Source organism: Panthera uncia, assembly GCF_023721935.1.
Source record: "Panthera uncia isolate 11264 chromosome B3 unlocalized genomic scaffold, Puncia_PCG_1.0 HiC_scaffold_1, whole genome shotgun sequence".
Classification (NCBI taxonomy): domain Eukaryota; kingdom Metazoa; phylum Chordata; class Mammalia; order Carnivora; family Felidae; genus Panthera; species Panthera uncia.
This window is the reverse complement of record NW_026057582.1, coordinates 63,755,714-63,782,525: the sequence shown is the minus strand read 5'-3', so window position 1 is coordinate 63,782,525 and position 26,812 is coordinate 63,755,714. Positions and strand designations below refer to the sequence as shown.

The window sequence follows — 26,812 nt, the reverse complement described above, 5'->3', positions numbered from 1 at the left end:
AACACTTTTGTACAGTGGAGTTTATCAGTTTTTTCTTATGGGCTTTGTGTCATGCTCTAATCTTCCTCACTTTGACATTACAGATATTTTTCTCATATATTTTCCTGCAATCCTTTTAAGTTTTGATTTTTTACATTTTAAATATTTTTTTACTTGAGAATTTATCCTGATGTACATCTTAAAAATATGGGAATATAAAGTTTTTTTTAAATCAAAGATCAATAGTACCATAGTGTCCAAATATCTGTTGAACAAATTGTCTTTTCTCTCACTGATGCCAACTCCATCAATTTCTATTTCTAGCTTTATATTCTGTTCCATTTATCTATTCATTTGTTTATAAATACCACATTACTTTATATATTATAGCTTTATAATGTTTCTTTAGTTATCTGGCTGGTTTTATCTCTACCCGCAACTAAAAGTTCTGAAATTAATGATATTTGCAAAATATTTCCATCTTTGTTGCTTATTTTTCCACTTAAATTTTATAATCAACTTGTCTTGTACCAAATAAAATTCTATTGGCTTTAGCATTTTTTTTTGTATTTAGAGATGAATTAGGAAGAATTAACATTTTCATAATCTTCAGTCTTCTTATCCAAGAAGTTTCTTTATCCAAGTCTTTCTACATTCCTGTCACCATATGTTTCCTTTTTCATGTTTTTAAATTGTTGTACATATGTTTTTATTCTGAATGTATTGAGATTATCATATGATTTTTAAAAAATTTTTTTCAAACTCTAAGCTAACATTGCTTTCCTGGAATGAATCCAACTTGGTCATGATTATTATCTTTTTTATGTATTGTCTTCATTTGTGAAAACTGGTCTACTTTCTGGTTTACCTGTACTCCTCTGGAGTGCTCCCTTAGAGCTCCCTAAAATGTTGGATCTTTACCAGTGCCCCTTCTCTTTGGTAGATTCTGAGCTCCAGTTGTCGTCCCTCCAGCAGTGAAAACGGCTAAAACTGAAATCTCAGCTTTAAACTTCTTAGCTTTGCTTACAAATCTGCAAAGGCCTTAAGGGGTAAATGGTTCCAGCTATCTCATCTCTGAATTTCCATTCTCTGTGGGATGTTAAGCTCTCAAATCCCTGCTGCCTTGGCAAATCTCTGATGCCTCCAAACTGATTCTTTTTTATTCAGCATGTGTAGCTGTTCTCGGTGAGATGGTTTTTCTGCACAGGCACATCTGCCACAACCAGAAATGGAAATCAAGAAATGATATAAAATAGAAGTTTAAGATACTGTTAAAGTGTAGTAGTGGTATCAGGAATTATAATTTGTGCCCAGACCTTGGGAGGCAATGAAAGTAGCACAAACTACCTCAAATACCAAGAATGTCATTTAGCACCACGTGGGATGTGCAGATGATCTGGCTGTGACATCCATCATTGCACCTATCGCAGGCTGGTTCTGCTCATCTCAAGGCTGGCTGGCATCTTCTTTCTCCACAAACGCTTCATGTGCATCCCATCAGATACCTCCTCCAGGATTACTCAGTTACCCATACCTGGAAATGAAGAGTTACTCATGCTCAGCATCTCTGTTTCTACACCCACCAGGTCCATCTGGTTACCAAATCATGTCTGTTATATCCCCCTAATGTTTCTACAATATGTTTACTCTTTTCCATTCCCACTGCCTTTGCCTAAGTCCAACTATCATCATTCTTTTTCTGAGTTGTTGAAAAGACCCTTAATCCCACCCTCCTATTAAAACAAAGAATGATCCTTCTAAAATACAACTTTCATCCAAGCTTTTGCTACTGTGCTTAAAATCCAACAGTAGCTGCTTATAATTCATAGCTTATAATATGTAATATATAAAATTATATATATTATACATATTTGCCTCGCTCCCCCACCCCCAGCAAATACTAAAGGCAGGCACTGTGTGCTATGGGATACTCAGAAACCTCTGTCCTTGTACAGGGGCTGTTCCTGCCTAGAATATGACTGGACCAAATGACAACCTCTCTGGACCGTGGTTTCCTCCTCTACAATAAGAGGAAATTGAACCAGGAGATTTCCAACTCCAACACTTCGTGATTGTGAATCATTGCTTTAGGATGTGTTATGTGTGCCTTTAAAAATGAAGTTGATGTTTATAATAACATCTATATTTACGTTGTGAATATATAGAGAGAGTAATGTAAAACATCAGTTATGTAATGTTTTTGTAACAACAATCGATTTTGATCTGTGTGAATTCATGACTCAAATGGGAAATTAAATCATGACTGAATTCAATTGTAATTGCAGTCCTCTGACACTAACGGCCACAGGAGCCCCTTAGGATTAAGATGTACTGTAAATTGTGATCCTAGACATCCCTTCCTCTGGGCTGGCTTCAGGTGTGACGAGTTCTCTTATTTTCTGGTTCTATTTCTTGTCTCTCTGCTCACTCCCTCCTTTGCACTCTGGGTTTCTCATACCAAGGTGTTTTCAGCTCCTGCATCAAACTGCCCTATACTCTCCTGCTTCCAGGTCTTCCTGTAGGATGCCTTTTCTTCCTGGAATGCTTTCCTCCCAAATCCAGGTCTGATTCCCTCTTACTTGTTCTTTAGAACTTGGCTATGCCTCACCTCCTCTGACCAGCTTCTCTTATTCTGAGCAAGGTACCCACCCCCTCCTTCTCATTCTCATGATACCATCTGCAGAGACCATCACTGTGCTTTTCAAACATTATTATTTACTTATCTGCTGTCTCTCCAAATTCTAAGATCCTTGAGGACAGGGGCCATGTTTTTTTGGTTTTTTTGTTTTTTGTTTTTTGTTTTAATTCCAAGAGCTGAGCTCAGAGCTTAATATATAATGAATATTTTATAACATATTAATTTATAATTAAACGAATAATTGGGGTATCTGGGTGGCTCAGTTGGTAAAGGGTCAACTCTTTATTTTGGCTCAGATCATGATCTCACACTTTGTTAGATCAAGCCCAGCATCAGGCTCCACACTGGCAGCAAGGCGTCTACTTGGGATTCTCTTTCTCCCACTCTGTCTGCCACTCCCCTGTCTCACAGAGTACAAGGTGGGGAGGGGCAGAGGGAGAGGGAGACACAGAATCTGAAGCAGGCTCCATGCTCTGAGCTGTCAGCATAGCCTGACATGGGGCTCAAACCCAAGAACTGTGAGATCATGACCTGAGCCGAAGTCAGACGCTTAACCAACCAAGTCATCCAGGCACCCTTTAAAAAAATGTTTTAAAAAAAATAAATGAATGATTATATTTCACAATGAGAGCCATTAAAGAAATACATTTCCCTTATAGGAATCTTAGAAGAATCCCTCTTACAGCTAACTTTGTCAAGTGCTTCTATGCCTCTATTTGGAAATTTTATGTATATATATATATATATATATATATATATATATGCACACACACACACACAGACACACACACACATACATATGCATGTACATATTTATACATATAAACTTTTGGTGTTTGACAGACTTAGGGAAAATTATGTTTAGATGTTTCTTAAATTTTCTGAAGAATATGTAAATTCTCACATAAACATAGTTTTCCAGACTGATATTAATACTTGGTTCTGATCAGAAAAATATTGTTTTGATTTTATCATCTTTCTTCTTTTGTGCTGGCAAGAGCTGACAGCTATTTAAATGAGAATTAAAAATAGGACCCTGTGAAGTACATGTTCCTTTTTTTTTTCCTGCCAGGATATAACTGACCATAGAACTGAGGTTACATCTCTCTCTTTTCTAAAATAAAATTGTCACAGACTATGCTATCAAATTCTAGATAAAAGCCAATAATGAAAAAGATAACTCCTAAGACATATTCTAGTAGTCCAAATACTTTCTTCACTTCTAGTAGAAAATATGCTTTTTCTCCTTACTCTTGAAAGTTGTTCGAAGAATTTGAAAGTTAAAGTGCCACCAGTTGGTAGCCATATAGTCTGTGATTCATCCACACTGAGTTGTTTTGACTGCTGGATGTGTCTTCCCTTTCTGTATTATCATCATAAATGAAAGAACCTCAGCTTAAAGGAAGCAGGTGCTGGGGTGTGAAAGAAATAGAGTAATTGCTTGTCTGAGAGGGAGCTGTGGAAAAGCCTTTTGGCTTTGGGAAAGCAGATTCTTATTTATCATTGAAACTTACTGACTAGACCAGGCCCAGTTGGAGTTGGAAGCTGGAAATGGACTCTAAGTATATTCCTACCCAAGATCTGACATGCCATTATTCATTCATTTGCTCCCTTGTCAGACAGTCATTGAGTTTTGTAACAAAGAAGTCTATATGACATCCATTGTGCCACCTCAGAACTGCTGGTCACTCTGACTTAACAGTATCTTAGGAAAGTGGGAATAGGGCGAGAGGAGCTTGTTGAAGGCAGAGGCAGGCCCAAGGTTCTTTAGTGATTCTCTAACATCCCAGAACTCATTTATTTAGCAAACATTCATTGGTGTCTGTTAGGGGCCCAGTGGTGTTTTAAGCCATCTGTGCAAAGATAAACCTGAGAGAGCAACTGCCAACTAGAGTGCGCTGTTTGAGAAGCTAGGAAGGAAGTACCAGACCATTAAGATGTCGGGCAGTAGCAGAGCCTGGGAGCACTGAGGAGGGGACATGAAGCCAGATGAGGGGAGTCATGAGGCTTCCAGACCAGGTAACCACTGAGAAGACTGTCAAGAGATTAGGAGAGCAGTAGCAAAGGCAAGAGAAGAGATTGAAAACCTCATCTGATTTGGTGCTCTCTTTAGGGAGACTATGGCTGACCATTCTTAATAGAATTTTCAACCCTTTTATTTAAACTTCTCTCCGAATGATGTTTGGCTAATTGTTCCTATAAGTGATTCTCAGCAAATCTCCAACCCAGGAAATTCTTTTATCTAATTTATATCTACACCCCCCCCCCCCCCCTCCTGGAAATTCAAGCGCTCTCCTTTAGTTCTGATTTTCGTGGAAACCATGAGAAGGGTGCTGATGAGGAAGTTGAAAGTTTTGTGAATTTATCTGACCCTGGGAGTCAGAATGCTCAGTGCTTCGTGGAGGAGCTCACTGGTAAGGAGGCACAATGCAATTTTCTTCTACTATTTCTTTTTTGGTTATTTCTCCCATGAGATATGTATCTGTAAGACAGTCCCATTAACCAGTAGGTGGTGTAGTTTATTAGGAATACAAGGCCTTAGCAGATCTGTATCAGTTTCTAAAGGGGAGCTAACTTTCTTAGTTATGAAGAACGTTCAGAGTATTTTGTATTTGTAGTTTTATCTATGCGAGCCTGGAAGGGCATGAATAATCTTGACAATATTCTGGGCAGTATGTTTACTTTCACTGGGGCTTCCTGAGGAGCGGTCTACTACGTGACTGGACACTGCCAGTCAGAACTTAAAATTCTTTTCTAAAACAGCTGTCCAAGTCACTTGCATGCCTCTACTGAATTATTATTATTCATGATTGGTCTGAGCTGTTTTGGGTATTAAAAGATAGTTGCACCATTTCAGTGTGTCTCCTTAGCTAAAGTAAAAACCCATGCCGTGGGGTATCGAGGAAGCCCTGCACACAGATTGTAAGCTTCTCAAATGAGCTTTCTTTTGTAACCAAGCAACCGACACATTAGACACCCCTTTGCCATCAGCTAACATTCTCTGAGAACTTAGGTCAGTGCCTAAAATAACCCTGCTAATTGTGAGGGGGCACATGTGGACTGGAATTTCAGTTAGCAGTCTGGGAGCTGAGGGACTGAGGATTTGAAACCTTACTGTAGTTACGGTTCATAACTTGTAGGCAGTTAGGTCCAAAGCCTGTTAGTGTGCAGGTAAGGAAAGAAAAGTTATATTTTGTGTTTTATGTTCGTTGTTCATAAAGCTGGTTAACCGGTGACAGCTGGTTAAAAACCAGGTCTGCTTGAGTTACAAGATCTTGGCTAGCTGTGCTCTGCTTTAACCTGCTGGTTGGTTGTGGAGTAACTGACAGAAGTGGATTGTTTGGCTGAGGAACGTGACATTTCGGCAGTCTGTGTAGGAGCCTACGGTACTTTGGACCCCTTTTTGCCTCACGGTGCAGGTAGGATGTTGTTTGTATGGAATTCTTTATAAGCTGGACAGAGGTCATAAACTGTTCAATTCCACAGCTGGAAATGAGAGTCTCAAGTGTCGCTACTGCACCAACGTAGTTGGTGGGCACTACATTTCACTCCCTACCTTGACGTTATGCCGAATGAAGTTCTTCGTGTTCTTACCCAAGTGCACTGAAATTCTAAGACATTAGGGAAACTAATGGAGTTCATACAAAGTATGATTTATCTGGCATGTGGAAAATGCCTCTTTACAGTTTATCTTCCTCTTTTCTGTATCACTTCCCTTATTCTAGATCCAAAAGGCAGGCTTTTATATTTGTAAGAAATGATGGGAGGAGATGTTAAGCTTCTTAGTATAATTTTCATATATTTTAAGAGCACTTAAAAAATTTTATCTTTAGACTAAGATGAAACTCACCACTACTCTTTTCCAAATAACCTCACTTAACTTTCTGTTTGTGCCCCATATTAGTTTAGTTAACATAAAATGCTGCAGTATTATTGCTCATCTTTCTCCAATGTTGACCTATGTTATGAAGTATCAGATTTAGTTTTGGCTTCCAGGTATCTGGCATATAAAATAAGTCTGTAAATGCTGCAAATGATGCTTTGGACCTTCCACCTAGTGGGTTATTTAATCCAGTAATTTTTCAAATTCATACATATACCTCATATCATATGACTGACGCATTTCTGAAACATATGTCAAGTGGGGTTTTATAGTTGGAATTATTTAATAAATACTTAGAAAGCTGATCACTTTTAAGAAATCCTTGTGTAAAACGAAGAGGAAGTCACAACTTAAATTATGCTTTGATCATTCTTTTTGCGCATCAGGTTCTTAATTTGAGGTACACTAATGTTGTGTAACTTAGGATAAATTTCTCAGGAGCAAAACCTGCCTTTTCATTATCAAGGAAAAATGTGTATATGTATCTGATCATGCGAAGCCTTTTGGGTATTTCTAGAAAAATGTTTGTGTGGTGAGATTTGGGAGTGGCCTATTGGCTATGTTGGATATTAAATTGTGGCTTTGGTAGAGAAAGATTTTCTAAAGGTAAGGATCATGGTCTGAAACAAAATAAATTAAAAAGTTAAAATTGAAAAGAATATTATCCTACTCTTTGTGCATTATGTCAATTTAATGAACCTGAAAATATGTAATATTGTGGCTTTTTATAACACATTATATCTATTGCAATCTCGGGAATTATCAACTTCACCAATAAAAAGTTGCAAATATTTGACAATCTTGGACATAAAAATGGCAATTTTGTGTGGCTCATTCCAATTGTTTAATGAACATAAACTCATTTTAATGAAAGTTTAGCCTTAATCACCAAAACAATAGTAGCAAGTGTCAAATATTCTCATCAAGTATGAGAGCTATCTTGTTAAAAACATGATCATCAGGGGTCACACTTCCTGTGAAGAAACCCAGTAGTATGTGTTATTCCCCGCCCCCCCCCCGCTTTTGTTTCCCTACTCCTTAGCTTCTTTGGTCTTTTAAAAAGAACTTACTGTGTCTGCCAAGTCCTACCTACGGTATTTATTAGATCCGGTGACTGTGGGAATACATCCTTAATGACTAAGGGTAGCAGGGTTTGGGATGTCTTTGAGAAGGTTCTTCCTGTAGTAGCTTGTCAATGACCAAATGTAAGTTGCAATTTTAGGGTTTCTCTATGTGTGCTATCTCAGTGCTCTCCTTTTTCTAATTTCTAATTTCCTTAGGTCATTGTTTGAGACTTTATTATGTAAGTGTTCAGTGCTATAAATTTTCTCCTAGATGCTGCTTTAGCAACAGTGTAAGAAATTTTATATGCTGTATATTTATTTCTATTAATCTAAAAATGTCTTCTAATTTACTTTTCGATTTCTTCTTTGACTCATGAATTATTTATTTAAAAGTGTATTATTTATTTTCTACCTTCTTAGGGATTTTCCAGAGGTCTTTTGTTATTGTTTTTATTATTCTACTTTAATTTCACTGCAGCCAAAGAGCATACTTTTTATGACTTGAATCTTCTAAAATTTATTAAAACTAGTTTTATGATTATGATCCATCTTGCTAAATACTCATAGGCACTTGCTATTGTTTGATAGAGATTTCAAAAATGTTAGGTCAAGAAGCACATGGGTGGCTCAGTTGGTTGAGCATCCGACTCTTGGTTTTGGCTCAAGTCATGATCCCAGGGTTGTGGCCTTGAGCCCCACATCAGGCTCCGTGCTCAGTATGGAGCCTACTTAAGATTCTCTCCCTCTATCCCTCTGTCCCTCCCCTGCTTGCTCATGTGTTTGTGTGCATGCACATGTGTTTGTGTGTGTGTGTGTGTATGCACACTTGTGTGCTCACTCACCCTCTGTCTCTAAAAAATAACATAACATAGCATAAAATGTCAGGTCAACTTGGTTGCTAGTGTTGTTCAAATATTCTCTCTCTATAATTGCTTACTGATTTTATGTCTATTTGTTCTATCAATTATTGACAGAGGGTTATTGAAATATCCATTCAAAACTGTAAATTTGTCTAAATCTTCTTGTAGTTCTATCAGTTTTTGCTTTATGTATTTTGAAGCTCTCTCATAAAATCATGGACATTTAGGGTTATAATGCCCCCTTAATGAACTTGTCCCTTTATTGTTATGAAATGGCTGTCTTTATCCCTGTTAATATTCTTTGCTCTGAAATTTACTTTTTATGATATTAATATAGCTACTCCAGCTTTATTTTAAAGGCTTTCTCTGTTAAGTTTCTATCTAAAGTATTTCTGTAAAAATAAACTACATAACTTTTATGTATTAATATATTTAGCTTATTAATTAAGGTATAAGTAGAATTCACTAATAATTTTCAGATGTTCTTCTACAATTCCTTCTTCACAGTGGCAGGGTTTCTATAGCTATCATACCTCCACTCTTACGTGATTGTCATTGTATAGTAACCTTCTTTCTATATAATGCATGGTATTTATATATTTAACATGTAGCAAGAAATGGGCACTGACCAGTCACAATGGATGCCAGCAAACAATAGGTGTGGCCTTACTGCTGCATGCTGGCTAAATATCTGTCCTTGAATATATAACAACTGATGATCCCTGAGTTAGGTACAGGAACCGTTTTTCCAGGCATACATATAATGCTACCTTTTGTAAAAACTTTAAAAAAAAAAAAAACATTGCATAGGGATCTGCTTTTTTTTGTTTGTTTTAAAGTTTATATATTTATTTTGAGAGAGAGAATGAGTGGAGGACGAGCAGAGAGACAGGGGGACAGAGGATCTGAAGCAGGTTCTGGGCAGACAGTAGAGAGCCCAATGCGGGGCTTCAATTCACGGACTGTGAGATCATGGCCTGAGCTGAAGTCAGATGCTTAACTGACTGAAACATCCAGGTGCCTGATACTTTTTTTTTTTTTTTAAAGAATGCTTATCTGTTTAGAACCCCTAAAGCTATTCAATAAGCAAGTTAACAAGTATATAGACTTCTTAAGGCATGGCTTTCTTATATTAAGGGAATAATCCATAAGGGAACTCATTTTTAAACTTTTATTTTAGATTTTGGCTGATGTTTCAGGTAGCAAATATTTGTTCATTAATTCACTAGTTATTTATTGAGGCCCTCCCCTATCATATGTCGGCCATTGAGAATTCAAGAATGAACAATACTACCTTGTTCCTGCCCTTAAGAAGTAGTCAGGGAGGGAGGTCTATTGAGAGTTTTTGCAAAACCCAGGATGAGGTACAGCAGTGTGTGGGTGGTGTCTAAGAGGGCACCCTTCGTCCTCACAGGATCTCTCAGGATGTAAGAGCCAAAATAAATTAATCCATTTCCCAAAAGGTAGGACCTATTTTGTAACATATATGTTATTTTTATTCTTCCAGGGATTTTTACCATTTACTTGGTCATCAGTGCATTTTCAATGATTAATTTTTTTTGTCCATGTCTGGGGTTTTACTAGAGCTTTCACTCCACTTACCATACTCGATGCAGGGTATATTACCTCGTGGAGTGCCTTACACACTCTTGGAGCTCAACAAATATTTGTGCAATGAATTTTTACTTCTGTGCATGGAGGATATAGGAAGAAATTGGAGCTGTCCTTCAGCCCTGTCATGAGCTGGATATCACCCAAAGGAAGTGACTGTCACCAGATGACACTCCATGGCAGAACTGGAGGAGGCATCTTCAGGGAACAGGAGTGGGCTATCATGATATGCATATAGGACTGAAATCAGAACAACAAAATAATTTCGTGTGTAGAGTCTTCTGTGTACTGAGAACAGTTCAGGCAAAAGCAGCTTACGTCACCGCAGGCCCTGGGTGGGATTTACACATGCCTTTGTTCCTTTCCATACAGTGTAGCCTCAGCAGCTTGGCCACAGGAATAAATTAGCTTTAGTCACCAGCTAGTTCAGGCAGCTTCAAGAGGGTGGCCTAGGGAAGTCTGGCTGTTTTGGTTGTACTACTGGCAAAGCCATTTAGAGGATTTGAACCACAAGTCAGTAATAGTAGGTAAATCGTTACATGTATTTTCTCCCCTTTTCTTTTTCTTGTCAAAACACTTTAGAAAGTGTTAGATAAACCCAATTTAGAAATGAGGGAAATTTCTAGGAGTGTCTGGGTGGCTCAGTCGGTTAAACGTCCTACTTCAGCTCAGGTCATGATCCTGCGGTTTGTGAGTTCGAGCTCCCGTAGGGCTCTCTGCTGTCAATGCGGAGTCTGCTTGGAATTCTCTGTCTCCCCATCTCTCTCTCAAATATAAATAAACATTAAAAAATTATAAAAAGAAATGAAGGAAATTTCTAGAGCTAGATGACGGGTACATGAGTGTTTATTTTATTATTGCTCTTTATACTCTACATATAAATTATGTATTCCTCTGTGTGTTAAAACATTTCTCATGATAGAAAATACACAAGTATGAAAAAATGTTTCAAACGTAATGTTAAGTGAAAGAAACAAAAGAATACATACTGTATTCTTACAGTATTGATTTCACTTAAGTAAAGATCAGAAATAAGGAAAATTAAACTGTTTTATTTGGGTGTGCATACTAATTAGCTAAAATGATGAAAAAAGAAGCAAGAAGTGATTACTATAAAGTAATAGCCTTGATCACCTCTAGGATACATGGGGAACATCTTGGCTGTCAGCAATGTTCAATTTCTTTAGCACAGTGGTGGTTACGTATGTTTTCATTTTATGATAATTTGTTAAGATGTACATTTATGATTTATAAACTTTTATCCATGCCATATTTTACAACACAAAAATAAAATTTAGTGTAACAAATAGGAGAGAAATAAAGAATTTTCATTCTTATTCATTTAGAAGTATCATCTTTTTTTAATGTTTATTTTGAGAGAGAGAGAGAGAATGAGCAGGGGGAGGGGCAGAGAGAGAGAGAGGGAGAGAAAGAATCCCAGGCAGGTACCACACTGTCAGCACAGATCCCAATTCAGGGCTCCATCTCATGAACCATGAGATTATAACTTGAGCCAAAATCAAGAGTCGTATGTTTAACCTACTCAGCCACCCAGGTGCCCCAGGACTATAATTTTTTATACAATTAGGAAGGCTGCTACTTGCAGAAGGTTTTAGATATTGATTTTGGGCTTGCATATACAGGTCTCTATCTGTTATAGTTCAGAAGATGAATGTTGTCGATAATGCAAAGCTTTGATATTGATGCTTAGAAATAAAACTTGGATAACATTTTGACACAGCAGTAGTAATAGTAAACAATATCACTACGAATATATGATGTTTGGGATAGTATTATACACATTTTCTATCAGATTTATTATTATATATTTGATATTGTTATATATTATCAAACTAAAAATGATGAGTGTTATACATTTGACATGCTTAATTTTTGAAGCATCAATCACTTAAAAAGAGAAACAGATCCACACAATGTTCATTTGTTACATGGTTTTTAACTTTAAAAATCCCACAATTACAGTTGATAAATTTTTACTTATACCGAACACTATTAAAAGTAGAACCTGTTGAGTAAGTGCATATGTACCTGATAAAAAATTAAAGCTTTTCAGTAAGAAGTTGTGTTTGTATGAACTGAAACAATGTATCTATACTTAGCTATTATTTCTAAGCTTAACTGTAATTGATATATCCAAGAAACTCCTGAAACTTAGAGATTTTGCTTCTTTAGCCTCTTTGTGTTTGACCCACTTATAAGAGGTCTTTACTGCCAAGAAAAAAGAGATGAGAAGAAAAGCTAGGGAACACTCACTAACATGTTTCATCAGCTTGATCCATGGAATTATCAACAGGAAACAGGGAATATAAACAGATTATTCTTAGCAATGATCTTGCTTGCAAAAACCTGAGCAGTTTTTTGTGGAGAAGTGGGCACCCTCATACATCCCATAACCTGATAATTTGGCAGACTGCTACAAAGTATTTACTTGATAAGATTATTAATTAATATTTTGTGAAAATGAAAATACTGCAATATGTCTGATGGATTTTTATTACAAGAAGAGAAAGAATATTTAATATTCAATCACTTACCATTTCCTATACTTTTGTCACTTTGGGACACTGCACATCCTTCTCCTCAGTCCCTGGTTGGAAGGAGGGTGCAGGTACCATACAGGTTGTACAGGTGCCAATGGTTATAATTGCATCCATATAGTGTATCTACCAGGATTGGTAAGTTGTTGTCAGTGTGAGTGCCATTGTTACCTAGAATGATAAAGCTTTGGATAGAAAAAATGGAACTGACCAGTTCTATGCTGTAGGGCTAATCACCACCCATGGGGAGAAATCTATATCCTCCAATGTTTATCCTTTTTTTTTTTTTTTTACCAGTTTTGCCAAATGTTGCTGGAATCTAAAGCTGTAAGTCATACTTACCATCATGTTATAAGATACTTCTCCCCCATCCTCTTGACCCTTGTTGTGAACAAATCTCTTTTTTCTTTATGTCAACTGAGTCAGGTACACATGCAGGGAATGCTAGGATGGATTCCCAAAGGAACAAGGGTAGATGCTTGCAGTTCCTCCTTTCAAGTACATTCTGGAGTGGTGATGACACAGCACTGTAGCAGGGCAGTTCTGCTCTGTGCAGTCATTTAGGGATCAAAGTTCTTTACATCTTAACCAGTGCTGTCCAGTAAATTATAATATGAACCGTGAGTGTGAATTCTATATGTGATTTCAAATTTTCTAGTAGCCATATTAAAAAAAAAGTAGAAATGGAAAGGTAAAATAAATTTTAATAATATATTTTATGTCACCCGAATGTCAAAAAATCATACCTTTTCAACATGCAGTCAATATAAAATTATTAATAAGTTACTTAAAAAAATTTTTTTAATGTTTTATTTTATTTTTGAGAGACAGAGAGAGACAGAGCATGAGTGGGGGAGGAGCAGAGAGAGAGGGAGATACCCAATCCCAAGCAGGCTGTAGGCTCTGAGCTGTAAGCACAGAGCCTGATGCGGGGCTCGAACCCATGAACGAGAGATCATGACCTAAGCCGAAGTTGGATGCTCAACCGACTGAGCCACCCAGGTGCCCCAATAAGTTACTTTAAATTCTACTTTAATATTAAGTCTTTAAAGTCCGATGTGTGTTTTACACCTACAGTACATCTCTCGATTTGGACTAGCCACATTTCAAGTGTTATCAGACTGAAAAGTGCAGATATAGAGGCTCTGCCATTTTTCTAGGACATCAGATTCCTCTGTTGGATCTTTTGAATCCAGCCAGCAGACAGGGAAGAGAGTGCATAGAAGAGCCTCAAAGAGATTTTTGGATAGGGCTAGCAATGAAGTATGTTACTTCCATCCCCATTCCGTTGACCAGTACTCAGTCACGTGACCCCCCTAAACTGCCTGAGGCACCTGGGAAAAGTGGTTCAGCCGGGTGCCCAGGAAAAGGAAATGGGTTGTTGAGCACATGGCAGAGCCTCCACCACAGCAAAGAAGTTATTATTAACCACACTTTGCAATTCAGGAAATCGATGCCCAAGAAGTTTAAATCCTGGGCTAGTTAATGGGAAAATGTAAACAGAATGCAGGGCTTTACTCCCTAGAGTGATATTTCTTCCATCAGACTGCCCTGCCTCTTCCCCTATATTTGTTTCTCAGCCTCCCATTTAAGTTTGTCCTATAGATACAGGTCTTGGAGAAAACCTGACGATTCTAATATTTTATCTCATCGGCTCTCCTAGGCTGCTCTATGACTTAATGACAGTATCCTGTTACTGCTGTTTTGGAAAATGACAAGCAGTCCAGTATAATGAAGCAAATATGCCTTATTACTGAACGGTTCAGATAATAGTACTATTCTGAGCACTGCATTATCATTTTGAGTGGGCCTTTTCCTTCCGTGTACTGAAGCTCCTCATTCAAAGCAAAGGATTATTAAGGTCCTCATCAAGCTGTTCAATCAATGGATAAATTGCATTTTATGTTATAATGAGCAGTCTGTTCAATTGGAGTTTTCAGCTTTTTAAAAGTGCTTAGGAGAATAGTAACAGAAGTGCTCTTAATGGTAAAATTATTGAATTGAAGTGCTTGGATAAGCTGCTTTATTTTTTAGATGGAGAAATAAGATAATATTCCTCAAAGCAGACTAGTGGTAAAGACTGATGGTTCTCCATGGACTACTGATTATAACACTGATTATAAGTGTCCATCAAAGGCAGCTTTTATTGAAGAAAATATAATTAGACCACTGTCCTTTAGCTTTAAATTATCCATAGCAAACTGGTTTAGGGGTTTTGTTGTCTTAAATTTTTGAATATTTTGAATACATTCACAGAGTTCAAAACTTTAAAAACATTAAAAGGTATACAATGCAAGGTCCCCATTCTGTCCTCTAATGCAGAGGTTTAGCCCTTCTCTAGCTTCTCCCTCCCTACGCCAGCTGGGTAGGTACTGATTCTTACTGATTTTTAGAACGATCTTTCTAGAGCTTGTATATGCATGTATAATGAGACATGAATGTATATTCTTATTTTCTTCCTATGTTATTCTTTTTTTAAATTTATTTATTTTTGAGAGAGAATAGAGTGGGGGAAGGGCAGAGAGAGAGGGAGAGAGAGAGTCTCTGCACTGACAGCCAAGAGCCTGATGTGGGGCTATCTCACAAACCGTGAGATCGTGACCTGAACTGCAATCAAGAGTCTGATGCTTAACTTCCTGAGCCACCCAGGCGCCCCTCTTCCTATGTTATTCTTTACACACCGTTCCACATCTTGTTTTTTAAACCTAATAGGAATCTTTCTATGTCAGAATATAGAACCTTTTTGTCATCATCATTCTTTCTTATAGCTGTGTAGTATTCTACTGAGTATCTCATAATTTACTTAGCTAGTCCCCTGATGATGGACATTTAGTCTGTTTCCAATCTTTGGATATTACAAATTGTATTGCAATAAGTAGGCATGAATATAAGTCATTCCACAAAAAGTCCAAATGTATTTGAGGCATAAATTCTCAGAAGTAGGTTTGCAAGTCAATGTGTATATGTATTTGGAGTTTGATAGAAATGGCCATATTGCTCTCCCAGTGGTTGCACTAATTTTGCCCTTCAACCAGGAATGTGAAAGAGTGCCTATTTCTTACACTTTTGCCAATAGTTTTTGTTATCGAGTTTTTGAATTTTACTTTATAGCTGAAAAATGATATTTTGATGTTGTTTAAATTTATATTTCTCTTACTGTGAGAAAGATTGAGCAGCTTTTTGTATATTTGAGGACTGTTTGTATTACTTTTTCTGTGAACTGTGTTCATTTCCTTGCCTGTTTTCAGTTGTGTTGTTGGTCTTTATTGATTTATGGGAGCTCTGTGTTGAGTAGCAGGATAAGGCCTTGGGTATGAGCTGAAATATTTTTTTTTATGGCTTGTTATTTGTCTTTTGACTTTGCTTAAGGTATATTTTTCATCACGATGAAGTGTTTTTTTTTTTCCCAATGTGGTCAAGTTTATCTTTCTTTTAAGGACTCTGGAAGCTGAATCCAAAAGGCCTTCTATACTCCAAGGTTATAAATAATTTACCTGTTTTTCTTAGTAATTTTTTGTTTTCATTTTTTATATTTAAATATTTGATCCATTTGGGATTTATCCAGGTACACAGTAGCTTCAACTTAATTTTTTCCCAAATATTTATCTAGTTATTAATTTTTTCTCCCACTAATTTGAGATGCCTCCTTTATCACATGCTCAGATACCCCATGTGTATTTGAGTCTATTTCTAGACTTATTCTTTTTGTTTGTTTGTTTTTATTTATTTTGAAAGAGAATGGGAAGGGGACCAACAGAGAGAGAATCCCTAGTGCAGAGCCTGATATGGGGCTCAAACTCATGAACTGTGAGATTATGACCTGAGCTGAAATCAAGAGTCAGATGCTTAACTGACTGAGCCAGCAGGCATCACATTTCTGGACTTATGCTAACTGTCTGTCTGCATTTTGTGCCAGTGTAACATAGTTTTAATTACCAAGACTTTATACTATACTTTAATATTTGCTAGACTAGTCTGTTTTCATTGCTCTTTTGTTGTTGTTTTCTCTGGCTATTCTTGTTTGTCCACTTATATATTAGGATCAGACTCCCATCCCCTTTCTTCAACACATACCTCCAATAAAAACTTGTTATTTGTATTAGGAATTGCATTACATTTGTAAAATAACTTAGGGAAGTTTGATATTTTAATGAGGTAGAATCTTCCCATCCAAGAACATGTTTTTTTATCACATTTTTTCATTTTTTAAAAAACTTTTATGGTAGTATTTTAAAGTCTTCTTCCTTTGGGTCTTCCACATTTCTCTTAAGTTTATTTCAAGGTACTTTATCTTTGTTGTTGCTGTATCATTAATGGAATCTTCAGTTAAAGCTCCCAATAGCTAGTTATTTGTGCATATTATGAGTATTGATTTCTAGGTATTAATTTTTAAAATTTTTACCCACTGTCTGATGAAATTTTCTTGTTTTTTGGAGTTTTCCAAGCATACAGTCCTATCATCTTTGAATAGTGGTAGGGTTACTTTTTCCTTCCCAATAGTTACTCTTCTGGTGCAGTTGGCTTTTACTAAGTTATTTTGTGGCAACAGGCAACTTGTAGATCATCGCATTCTAGAACAATAATGTATATTTATTTGTTGCTCATACTACATGCCTATCACAGGCTGACCTTAGCTCTGCTCAATGTCTTTGTCATCTGGGACCATTCTGAAGGAGAATCTACATCTGGGAGATGCTGGTCTCCTGAAATCAAGAAGGAAAGAGTGATAATAGAGCCACTCCATGGCTCTTAAAATTCCAGCTACCTTCTTTTGGCTCGCATTTCATTGGCCAAAGCATGTCATATGGCCAAGCCTGATATCAGTGGGACAAGGAAGCATAATCTTTTTAAAGAGAGGAGCACTGGTTATTAGAGATCAATAATACAGTCTACTATAAGCTCTAATTAATTTTTCCAGAAAAGCAGCAAACTTTGAATAACATAACCATAGTTCTTATAGTCCACCAGCCCCAAATACTTAATTTGTCATTGTTCTGTCAGTTAACTCTTGAGGCTTAACATCCACTCCACAATTCAGTATTTATTTCGCATGTCTGTTGATTAGCTGGTGGTGGCTGACATAGGCCTTGCTTAGCATTGGGGGTTTTGCTTCATGTCTCTGATCTTCCTCAAACTAGTGGGCTAGCCAAAGCAGGCTGAGGTTAGGTTGAAGCAAGTGAGGGCTTGTCTCAGGCACAAAATGTAAGAGGGTGACAAAAAATTTAGTAATCAAAACAAATAATATTTTAATGTAGTATTTTATAAAGCTAAAATTAAAGCAGACAAATCCATGATGAACAAAATATCAAAATTTTAAATAAAGGCAGGATCAATAACAGTGCAGTGTTAAGCCATATTGGAGCCTGAGGCAAAAGGAAAAATCAGTAATACTGATCCTGTCTTTATGAACAATTATTGAAAACGTATATTTATTGAGTGTTATGTATAAGGCATTATGTTACATACATGATGTATATGTAGATCTTGTTTATGAGATGTATAAATACAAATTTTTCCATTTAGTTAATCAGTTGTAAGATATTTATAGCAAATAAATATACTCCTTTTCACAGTCACAGTAGTTATAACATACAGTATATAATATACATGGTGGGTTATTTATTTTTGTGTTTTATTTTTTTAATTTTTTAACATTTATTTATTTTTGAGAGACAGAGAGAGTGCACAAGTTGGGGAGGGGCAGAGAGAGAGGGAGACACAGAATCTAAAGCAGGCTCCAGGTTCTGAGCTGTCAGCACAGCATAATATATCAGTAATAAACAGTTTTATGGCATTTGCATCTGTCTTTCATATGTAGATCTCATTTTAGTTATTTCACCTTAAAGAATACCCATACAACACATACACACACACACACACACACACACACACACACTTCTTAGGAAGACCTTAAGAAAAATAAAAAATATATTTAGTTACATGAGTAAAAAGCAGTGCTTACTGTGAGTTGTAGAATAGGAAGAGACATTGGGGGCTAGCATAAGGTATTCACTATATTAGAAGGGTTTTGTGGATTTTTTTGACAAAGTTATGAAGTAAAACTCTTAACCATCTTCTTTCTAGCTTGCTCAGTATTGTCTATCTATCCAATAATTGCTTGTTATTTGTCAATGATGTCAGTCAGTTAGAGGAAAATATCATGGCAAACCTCGGGCATTTATAGAATTACTTACAGAAAAGTAACCAGACTTGGTCAAAAATTTGTAGTCTTGTAGGAATACTAAAATAAGTCAAGCTACTCCTTCCCTTCCAAGGCCTTAGTATCCAGTGCCTCAATGTATAAAAAAAAAAAAAATCTTGCTTTTAAGGTGGAAAGCCTTAAAATTAGCAAACCAGAAACACTGGCCTCAAATGAAAAGTTTACATTTAAGGTAGGAAAGGGTTAAGGAAAACATCAAGATGCAATGCCTGGTTGGTTGTGCTTATTGAATGGTGTGTTCCAGTATCAGAATGTAATTGGCTGGCTCAGCACATTGTAGGTTTTGTTTTTTGTTTTTTGTTTTTTGTTTTTTTTTTTCCCCAGTTCTACCCTCCTTTTCCTTCTTACATAGAAGAAGGAACTGTTTCACTCAACCGTGAAATATTTAGCATTGCGAGGCAATGTATAATTAAATGCTGGAGTGAGTGGGGCAGGCAAATGCTGTTGGAGATCAGAGGACAAATAATTGAGCTTGGCTTGTGAAAGGCACTGTAGAAGAGACAGGGTTTGAACAGGGCCTTGAAAAAAGATTCGATCACATACAGAGGCAGGACTGAAGGACAATTTAGGGAACAGTAATGCTGTGAGCAAAAGACAGGAGCCAGAATGAGTCAGGTTTATTTTGGGGTAGTCTGAAACTGTCTCCTCTGAATCTGGATAGGAGATGAAGCTGGCAAGGTAGACTGGGAGCTAGCTGGTGTGGCCTGAAGAACAGGCCATGGCCTGAAGGCCAGAGATTGGGGCTGTGCCTCTAGCTAGTCACGCGTCCTTGGCAAGTCACTGAACCTTCGAAGCTTCAATTACCTCAAATGTGAAATGATGGTTTCCGGGTGAAAAATCGCTAAGGCAGCTTCCTATTTGAAAGCAACCTGTGATTCTTTTATGGTGGTCATTGATAAACTAGAATAAAGACTTTTGATTTTATCCCAACATTGCAGAGCCTTTAAGGTTGTTCTAAGGGATTTATGTAACAAAAGGGGAAATTTACCACATAATTAAAGGAACATCCATTGGTATTAAATTCAGTAAGGGATGATTATCTTGGGAAAGGCGGTTAGACATACTGGAGGAAGGAACCAGCTCAGAGGCTATGCAGATAGTTCAGACAGGAGGAGGGCAGTTGAAGTAGGAATCAAAAGAAGGGGAAAGACAAGAGTCATCAATCATTCATTCTTACTGATAATAAAAAGTTGTACTAGGTTCTGGAGATACAGTGGTAAGTAAGACAGAAAAGGTCTTTATTCTTTTTTCTTAACATTCAAACAAAAGGAATAATCAGCAGAATTTGGTGATTGACCAATAGGGTATTTGTGTCTTGAAGAGAATGATACTTACTCCAAGTCCAAATATCCAGAGGATTGGTTTAAAAAATATTGTATATTTATAAAACAGAACACAATGCAGCCATAAAGAATTATGAAACATATTTACTGATATGAAAGAATATTAATGATATACCATTGAGTGAAAAACAATACAAGTATAGAACACAAAATAGAAAGTTGTCTACCACTTTGTATGAAGAGTAGGATTATTGGTGATTTATTTATTATTCTTCAGTGATTGTGAGGGCCTACTCTGTGTGAGGCAATGTTTTGGGCTTTAGGGATAAGTGGTAAATAAGACAGACATGGTCCCTGATTAATTTTTTGTCTTTTTTGAAAGATCAGGGTGCTTTCAGGGTGGTATGGCTGTAGACACCTGTGGCTGATTTTTTTTTGTCTCTTCTAACTTTTTTGCAGTGAACTACTCATATTACCTCTGTTGAAAACTAATTTTTTAAAAAAGTTTAATAGATTCTTCCATTGGTCGTCTGTGTGGTGCGCAAGTGTGTTTTATGACCCCCTCCTTGGCTGTGCAAGTGAAGTGAAGGTGGTGCTGTTATAAATGACACTTGTCCTGGCCTGTGTTTCCTCCAGGTGCTTCCCCGAGAGGGGAGGTGGTTCCGGGACACCAGCCTCCTGCTTAGGGGACATCAGGGCACTGCCGGCGCTTTGGCAGCCAGAGTGGTCAGAACTCCCAGACGCAGTCTGGCTCCAAGGCAAATAGAGTCCTGCTGATGAGACTTTTGACTCTCTGGCTTTTTATAGTCCTCCTGAGGGCTGGTCGTTCCAGCCTGGTGTCCATTTACATTTGCTGTACGTTACTTGACACTCCTTTATTCCCGTTGAAGTTGCCTCTCCCGGAAATCTCTGTCATTCCATAAACACTGGCAACTGCCTGGCAGTGCAGCTGACCTCCCACAGTCTGAAAAACAAAATATATTCTGGCTACATTTAAAGGAAGTTTTGGGGGTGAGTTCATGGGTGAGGATTTGGCTGGAAGACGTTTGTGGGCAGAGCACCTAAAGGGTGATCTGGCGCTGATGATCACTTAGGCTCCAGGGCTCTTAGACAAAAGCCTTTGTGTTATTTTTTCCTAACCTCCGAACAGCTCTTCTCCCATGATTGCTACTAACCACGTCTTTCTGCTAGAATGCACTCATCACTGCCTCCTGTTTTTAAAAGGCAAGATCTTTGAGTATATGCCAAAGAGCAAACAAGCCAGCAAAAACCCCACTAAATTGCTATTTTTTGAGAAAGCATTTCTGTTCCTTATAATAAATTATAAAATATAAATCAACTTATGGATACATAGATGAAGAAAAAATTACTTGCTGTCCTATTCCCCAGAGATGTTTTGGTATATTTTTTGTGTACTTATTTTGCTCTCTATTCACATAGTTTTCAGGCTTTGTTCTATCACTTATGTAGCCTATTTATAGATCTTATGCTGCGTCTACACCAGTATTTTCCATCTAAGTAAGCCTATTCTTTCTATAGCAAATGAAAGCTATTATAATTCAGCACTTCACTGCTTCCAACATTAAGATGGCCTCTACACCCTGAACATATAACGACAGTATGTTTGTCCATTTCAAAGAAGCATTCATTTATTTTTTCATGTCAGCCCTGGCTGAAGGAAATTACTATAGTCAATCTAGCTAATCAAGACCTCACTCTTTGTTGCTCTGTGATGAAACACCAGGGGCATTTTGACGCCGAAGTCTCCTCAGGGTCACTGGTGGTCTTGACCATTGCACCAACCTGAGAGAGAAAGGAGGAACAGAGGTCCCTCTGGACTGTATCATCCTCCGTACACATTCTACCCTCTGTTTGGAATGTGAGAACCTTCTTGACATTTGTATGAGCGGTCCTGGATTACAAATCCTCCATACAGTGTAAGTGGACAAGCAACATGGAGAAAGTGTAATCACAGAGTCCACTTTTCACTAGTTTCAGAGATAAATTTCCTCAGGAATTTCCTTGTCAGTGTTCTCTCTCTGATGTGAATGCAGCCCTCTCCACCCTAGGCGTCTCTGCACTGGGCTCTTTCAGCTGAATCTTGCTTTTACCTTCCCCACTCAAAGTCTGATTTATTGTCATTAAGATGTCATGCAGTTCTAAAGAAGCGAGATCTTCTGAGCTTGGGTGTTCCAGGTTTTTAGTTCACTCTACTTACAGAAATCACCTACTGTGACCCTCTTGCATTAACTGTTGATAATTCCTTTATGTCTCTAATTTCCCACAGGAGATCTTTTTGTTCAGCCATCCACTTATGGCCACACATTTTTCTCCTCCTTCCATAGATCTGCACTGAGTGCTAAAATGCAGCAATGATCTCATTTGAAATGTCTTGTTCATCTTTCTCCATCCTGCTTTTTTTGTTTAATAGTATACTTCACTATTTGTAAGCCATCATCAATCTCTCCTCTTTTTTTGTAAATAGATAAGGTCTAAATCATAAAGAAACAATATAAATGATCTTATCCTTGTAAATCTCCCTTGTAGTCTTTTATTATTCATATTGTCTGTATCTCCAGCTCATTTGCCCCTTTGTTTCTTTAATTTTATTATTCATTATCAACTTACTTGTACATACCTGAATTTTCACTAGACATTCACAAGATGGTTTCTGCCTGCAGTTAAATAGGGGTGGAGGAGCATAAGACTTAGGATCCTGTAGGCAGGAGATTATTAATCATGGATTAAATGTTGAAAGGAATGACCTGAGGTTCAGTTGATATTTGTGCTTGCTCAGAGCTCATTTATTGTCCTGTTTTTCCTTTTGTGTGCTTCCTGAAACCCTGCTCATTGTTACGTACAAATAGAATTCTGTGTGTGTAATCAGAAAGTTCTTCCTCACTAAGTTTATAGTCAATCCAAATAAGCAATGAGGTTAAAAATGACTTTATAGGTAAAGTTAATCTGGATGTTTGGGAAGTGAATTGAAATTGAATTTATTTCTTAGCTGGTTGCTGATTTCAAATGCAAAGGCCTTTGAGGAGGCTTAGTTGGGGTTACAGGACTGTTTGAAAGGATCCTTCGTCCTCCATTTTGATGTGTCATTGGGACATTAATAATGGATGGTTGCTGCACTTGGTGGTCAGATATGTTATTCTGATCCATTTTTATTTCCCAAAGGGGCCTCTGGAAAAGGGCAATGAGAGTAAATTTAAAACCACATTATTGGAATTCAATAACTTTTGTCTTGCTTTGTATGTCTAGTGCTTGCTGAAGAGTAGTTCTAATATGGAGAGTCAGTCAAGCATGGAACAGGCAAAATACCAAAATGGATTTTTTAAACTAAGATATAAGCTAAATTCTATGTTTTAATTTGGGCTCTGATCCTTAGCTTTAAATTTTCCATAAAATATGTTAGATGTATGCATTTTGCTCTTTTTGATTCTGTGGATGAAGGGATGAGCATAGGAACAAAACAAATCCATCAGTACAAATTATTTGGGTTGATGGAAGTAAACAAACATATAAATCAATTAGAAAGAATTATTTATTTTAATAATCCCTGGCAATTGTGAAGGACTGAACTTCTGCTTATATAAAGTGTGCCCTCAAGGGAGGACTGAATTCTCTTTAGATGTCTTCACCTCTCTGATAATTACTCAAAAGCTAGAGTAGCTTGAAAGTGGAAGATTCTGAATCCTAGAGTATGGAGGTCACTCCTGGAAATAAACAAAGTCTTACTTTATCAATTGGTAGAATCTGTCCTTAGAAACATCCCTCCCTGGTGGGTTTGTATGAAAATGTAGAAGAGGGTTGATGATCTATTCAGCCATACTCTAGGACAAATCAATCAAGAGGAAGAGAGGATGAGTGGTATTTACATTCCCACTTATTTCACTTGTTGAATGTTTTTTTTTCCTCACCCATGTTTTTATTTCAAATCTGCTGAACTTAAAAAAACTAATCAAGCCAAACAGAGTTAAAAGCTTTAATAGCCAGTGATTACTACCTGGCTGGTAGCACCTGGCCACCTGACAGAGCAAACTAAGAGATTGGTGGGTGTGGATGAAGTGAAGCTATTTCTCTCTACAAAAAGAATCCTGGGAGTCTAAGGATCCTGTTCCTTTGACATTGTTCTTCCTCAGTCACCTTGATATCGCACTTTATATCACTTACTATGCCTAATTTGACCTGTACTTCTTGACTGTTGTTTTGCTATGTTTGCTATGGACACTGACTTTACTTCTTTGTTGTTCTTTCACTTTTACTTCTTTGTTTTTCAAGAAAGAAATGAATCTTTAGTGGGGAAAACTTAAAACATACAGGCCAATAGTACATTAAATGTCATTTGTAATACTGCCACCTATGGAAAATACTATAAACAGCTTTGACATCTTTTTGAGTTCTTTCTGAGTATATGTGGCTATCATTTTTTTTTATAGAACTCCTTTATAACTTACTTTTTCAATGTGTCTTGAACATCTGATGCTAGGAAATATATTTTCCAACATAATTTTTAGCACCTGTGTATGTTTTCATTCTATGAAGTATCACATCAGGTTAAACCAATCTCTTTTTTAAAAAAATTCAAGTATATTGACTCTTAGTTAGTTGTATTAGTTTCAGGTGTACAATACAGTGATTCAAAAACCAATCTCCCTTGTTTTGATTTTTTTTTTTTGGTTAGTAGAATTTTTCACCATTATGAACAATTCTGTGATAGCATTTCAGTAGGTGAATCCATTATTGCCTTAGGAGAGATTCCTAGGAATGAAATTGGGTCAGTGGGAGGCACCCGGAGCTGTCCAGGAGGTTTATTGATGACTTGTATTCCCATCTGCCCTATATGAATGCATGGCTTTGGCTTTAGAATTTGGATTTGTTGTTACCTCATTTACAGGGTCTTAATCATGGCCCCTGAAATTAGTTCTTAGGACTCTCATCTTATGAGGTTTCATTTCCTCTTCTAGATTCTTTCTAGAATTCTCTTTAGATTCCCTAGTTTAGGGATCTAAAAACTTGTGTCTATAATGTTAGCCCCCAACAGGCATGTTGTAGGTGTTTAAACAGAAACCAACAGCCAAGCTAGTTGCTGTGGATATTTATGTGGGGGTGGAAGACATAGAAACACATCCTTAGAAGCTGTGCCATGGTTTTAGTGGTCTAAATATATAAACAGTGCATCTAAGAAAGAGGTTGACCAGCTCAAGGTCACATCATGAGTCAGCAATGAAATCCCAAATAGGACTTTCATCTTCTTAACCTTTTTATCCCACTATAAAGAGTACTTATGAATAGGTCAAGAGAAAGCATTTATAAATGAACCGGTAAGGCCACTTATAACTTGAAGTGCTCAACAATTTCAAGAGAGTTACTAGAAAATTCCCATCTCAGGCAGGCAAATCTAAATTGCCAAAAGGCACTGATAGATTTTTAGAAAATAAAATATAAAGTGACTGAAATGAATAGAGAGTTATGGTGGTATAGACAGATGGAAATAAACCTCAAAGGAGTGTGCATGTGTTTGTGTGTGTGTGTGTGTGTGTGTGTGTGTGTGTGTGCAGGGGGTGGGGATGGAGTGGGAGGGACGTTGGATGGGGGAAGAGTAATAGCCTGAGCCTACCATGGTGACTAAGGAACACACAACCAAAGAGGCTCCTCAAAACATTAACCCTGGTGTGAAGGTAGAGGTCTTATGAATGAATCATAGATATTTCCTCCTCTGCCTGATGGTATGGATCTGCACTGTTAAATCAAACCTGTGGCAGGGTTGCTTGTAGGAGCCAGAGAGATACTGTCCAATGTCCCCACGAGTGGGACTCAGGTATCCTGATTCCCAGTCTAGTGCTCATTCTAGTACTAGTAAGAAATCATGGTCATTTTACCAGAGTTTTCAGAGATACACAAAAGTTTCTGGGTAACTAAAGCTCAGGTTCTACATTATGCGAAGGGTACACAAATAAAAGAGAAAGGAAACAAAAGAAAACCTTGGAGCTTGAGGGCAGAGATCAGTCATCCAGCACTGTTTTTATAGATGAGGAAACTGAGACTCAGTGAGTTATTGGGACATAAGTAATTAGTACATACTAGGACTAAGAACTCAGACTTTCTGACACTCAGCTTGATACAAAGTGATTTAGGTATAGCTTGTGATTCATTTATTCTTTTTCATGATTGTCTTCAAGCTTCTATTTCATCATTTGTGAATTCAGTATCACTAACATCAGCATGTATTAAGAATCTATTTTACATGTGGTGCTGTACTCTATAAAGCAAAATAGACAAATGCAGCACTTGACACATAGGAATTTCAAAGGAAGACAGATCTCATAGAAGTAGACAAAAATGACTTATAGACAACTAAACAAACAAAGCAAATACGTAAATTATACAACTTATGCCATGTGAGATGGTAAATAAAAAGATTCTCACAGTCCATTGCATAAAGAGATGACCTATTTTCATAGGTAATCATAGAAGAAAAATAGTATATAATGTGGCACACCTAGCACCATGGTACATGTAATAGAGCTATTTCTTTGGTAATTGTTGATTACTTCCTTCTCTAATTTTTGTCTTTTGCATATTCTCTGATGGTCTGCAAAGACTGGGAGAGTTTGGTGAGGCAAGAAGCCTTGAAGTGAATGCCTTCTAAAACCAAAGCATTTTTCCTGCCCTAGAGAACTAGTTAATAGTCATGTGGTTCTTAGACATAT

The 26,812-nt window shown here is 37.2% G+C and overlaps 1 protein-coding gene and 1 long non-coding RNA gene across 3 annotated transcripts in view; one reads left to right on the top strand and one right to left on the bottom strand.

Annotated features, from left to right (window-relative positions):
* The window catches only part of AKAP6 (A-kinase anchoring protein 6), a 492,411-nt gene that overhangs the window by 156,897 nt on the left and 308,702 nt on the right, over positions 1-26,812 (top strand). The window contains exon 1 of one of the 2 annotated variants that reach the window (XM_049612917.1): positions 4,324-5,031. The exons of the other annotated variant lie outside the window; for it this stretch is intronic. Within the exon in view, the coding sequence (XP_049468874.1) occupies positions 5,002-5,031 (30 nt within the window). The 5' untranslated portion in view covers positions 4,324-5,001. Of the gene's footprint in view, positions 1-4,323; positions 5,032-26,812 lie in introns of those variants that run through there. 2 annotated transcript variants of the gene reach the window in all.
* LOC125909588 (uncharacterized) lies at positions 1,328-4,212 on the bottom strand. Its single transcript, XR_007453734.1, has 2 exons — positions 4,132-4,212; positions 1,328-1,513 (listed from the first exon to the last, which is right to left on the bottom strand). It is a non-coding gene; the product is annotated as an uncharacterized LOC125909588 (long non-coding RNA).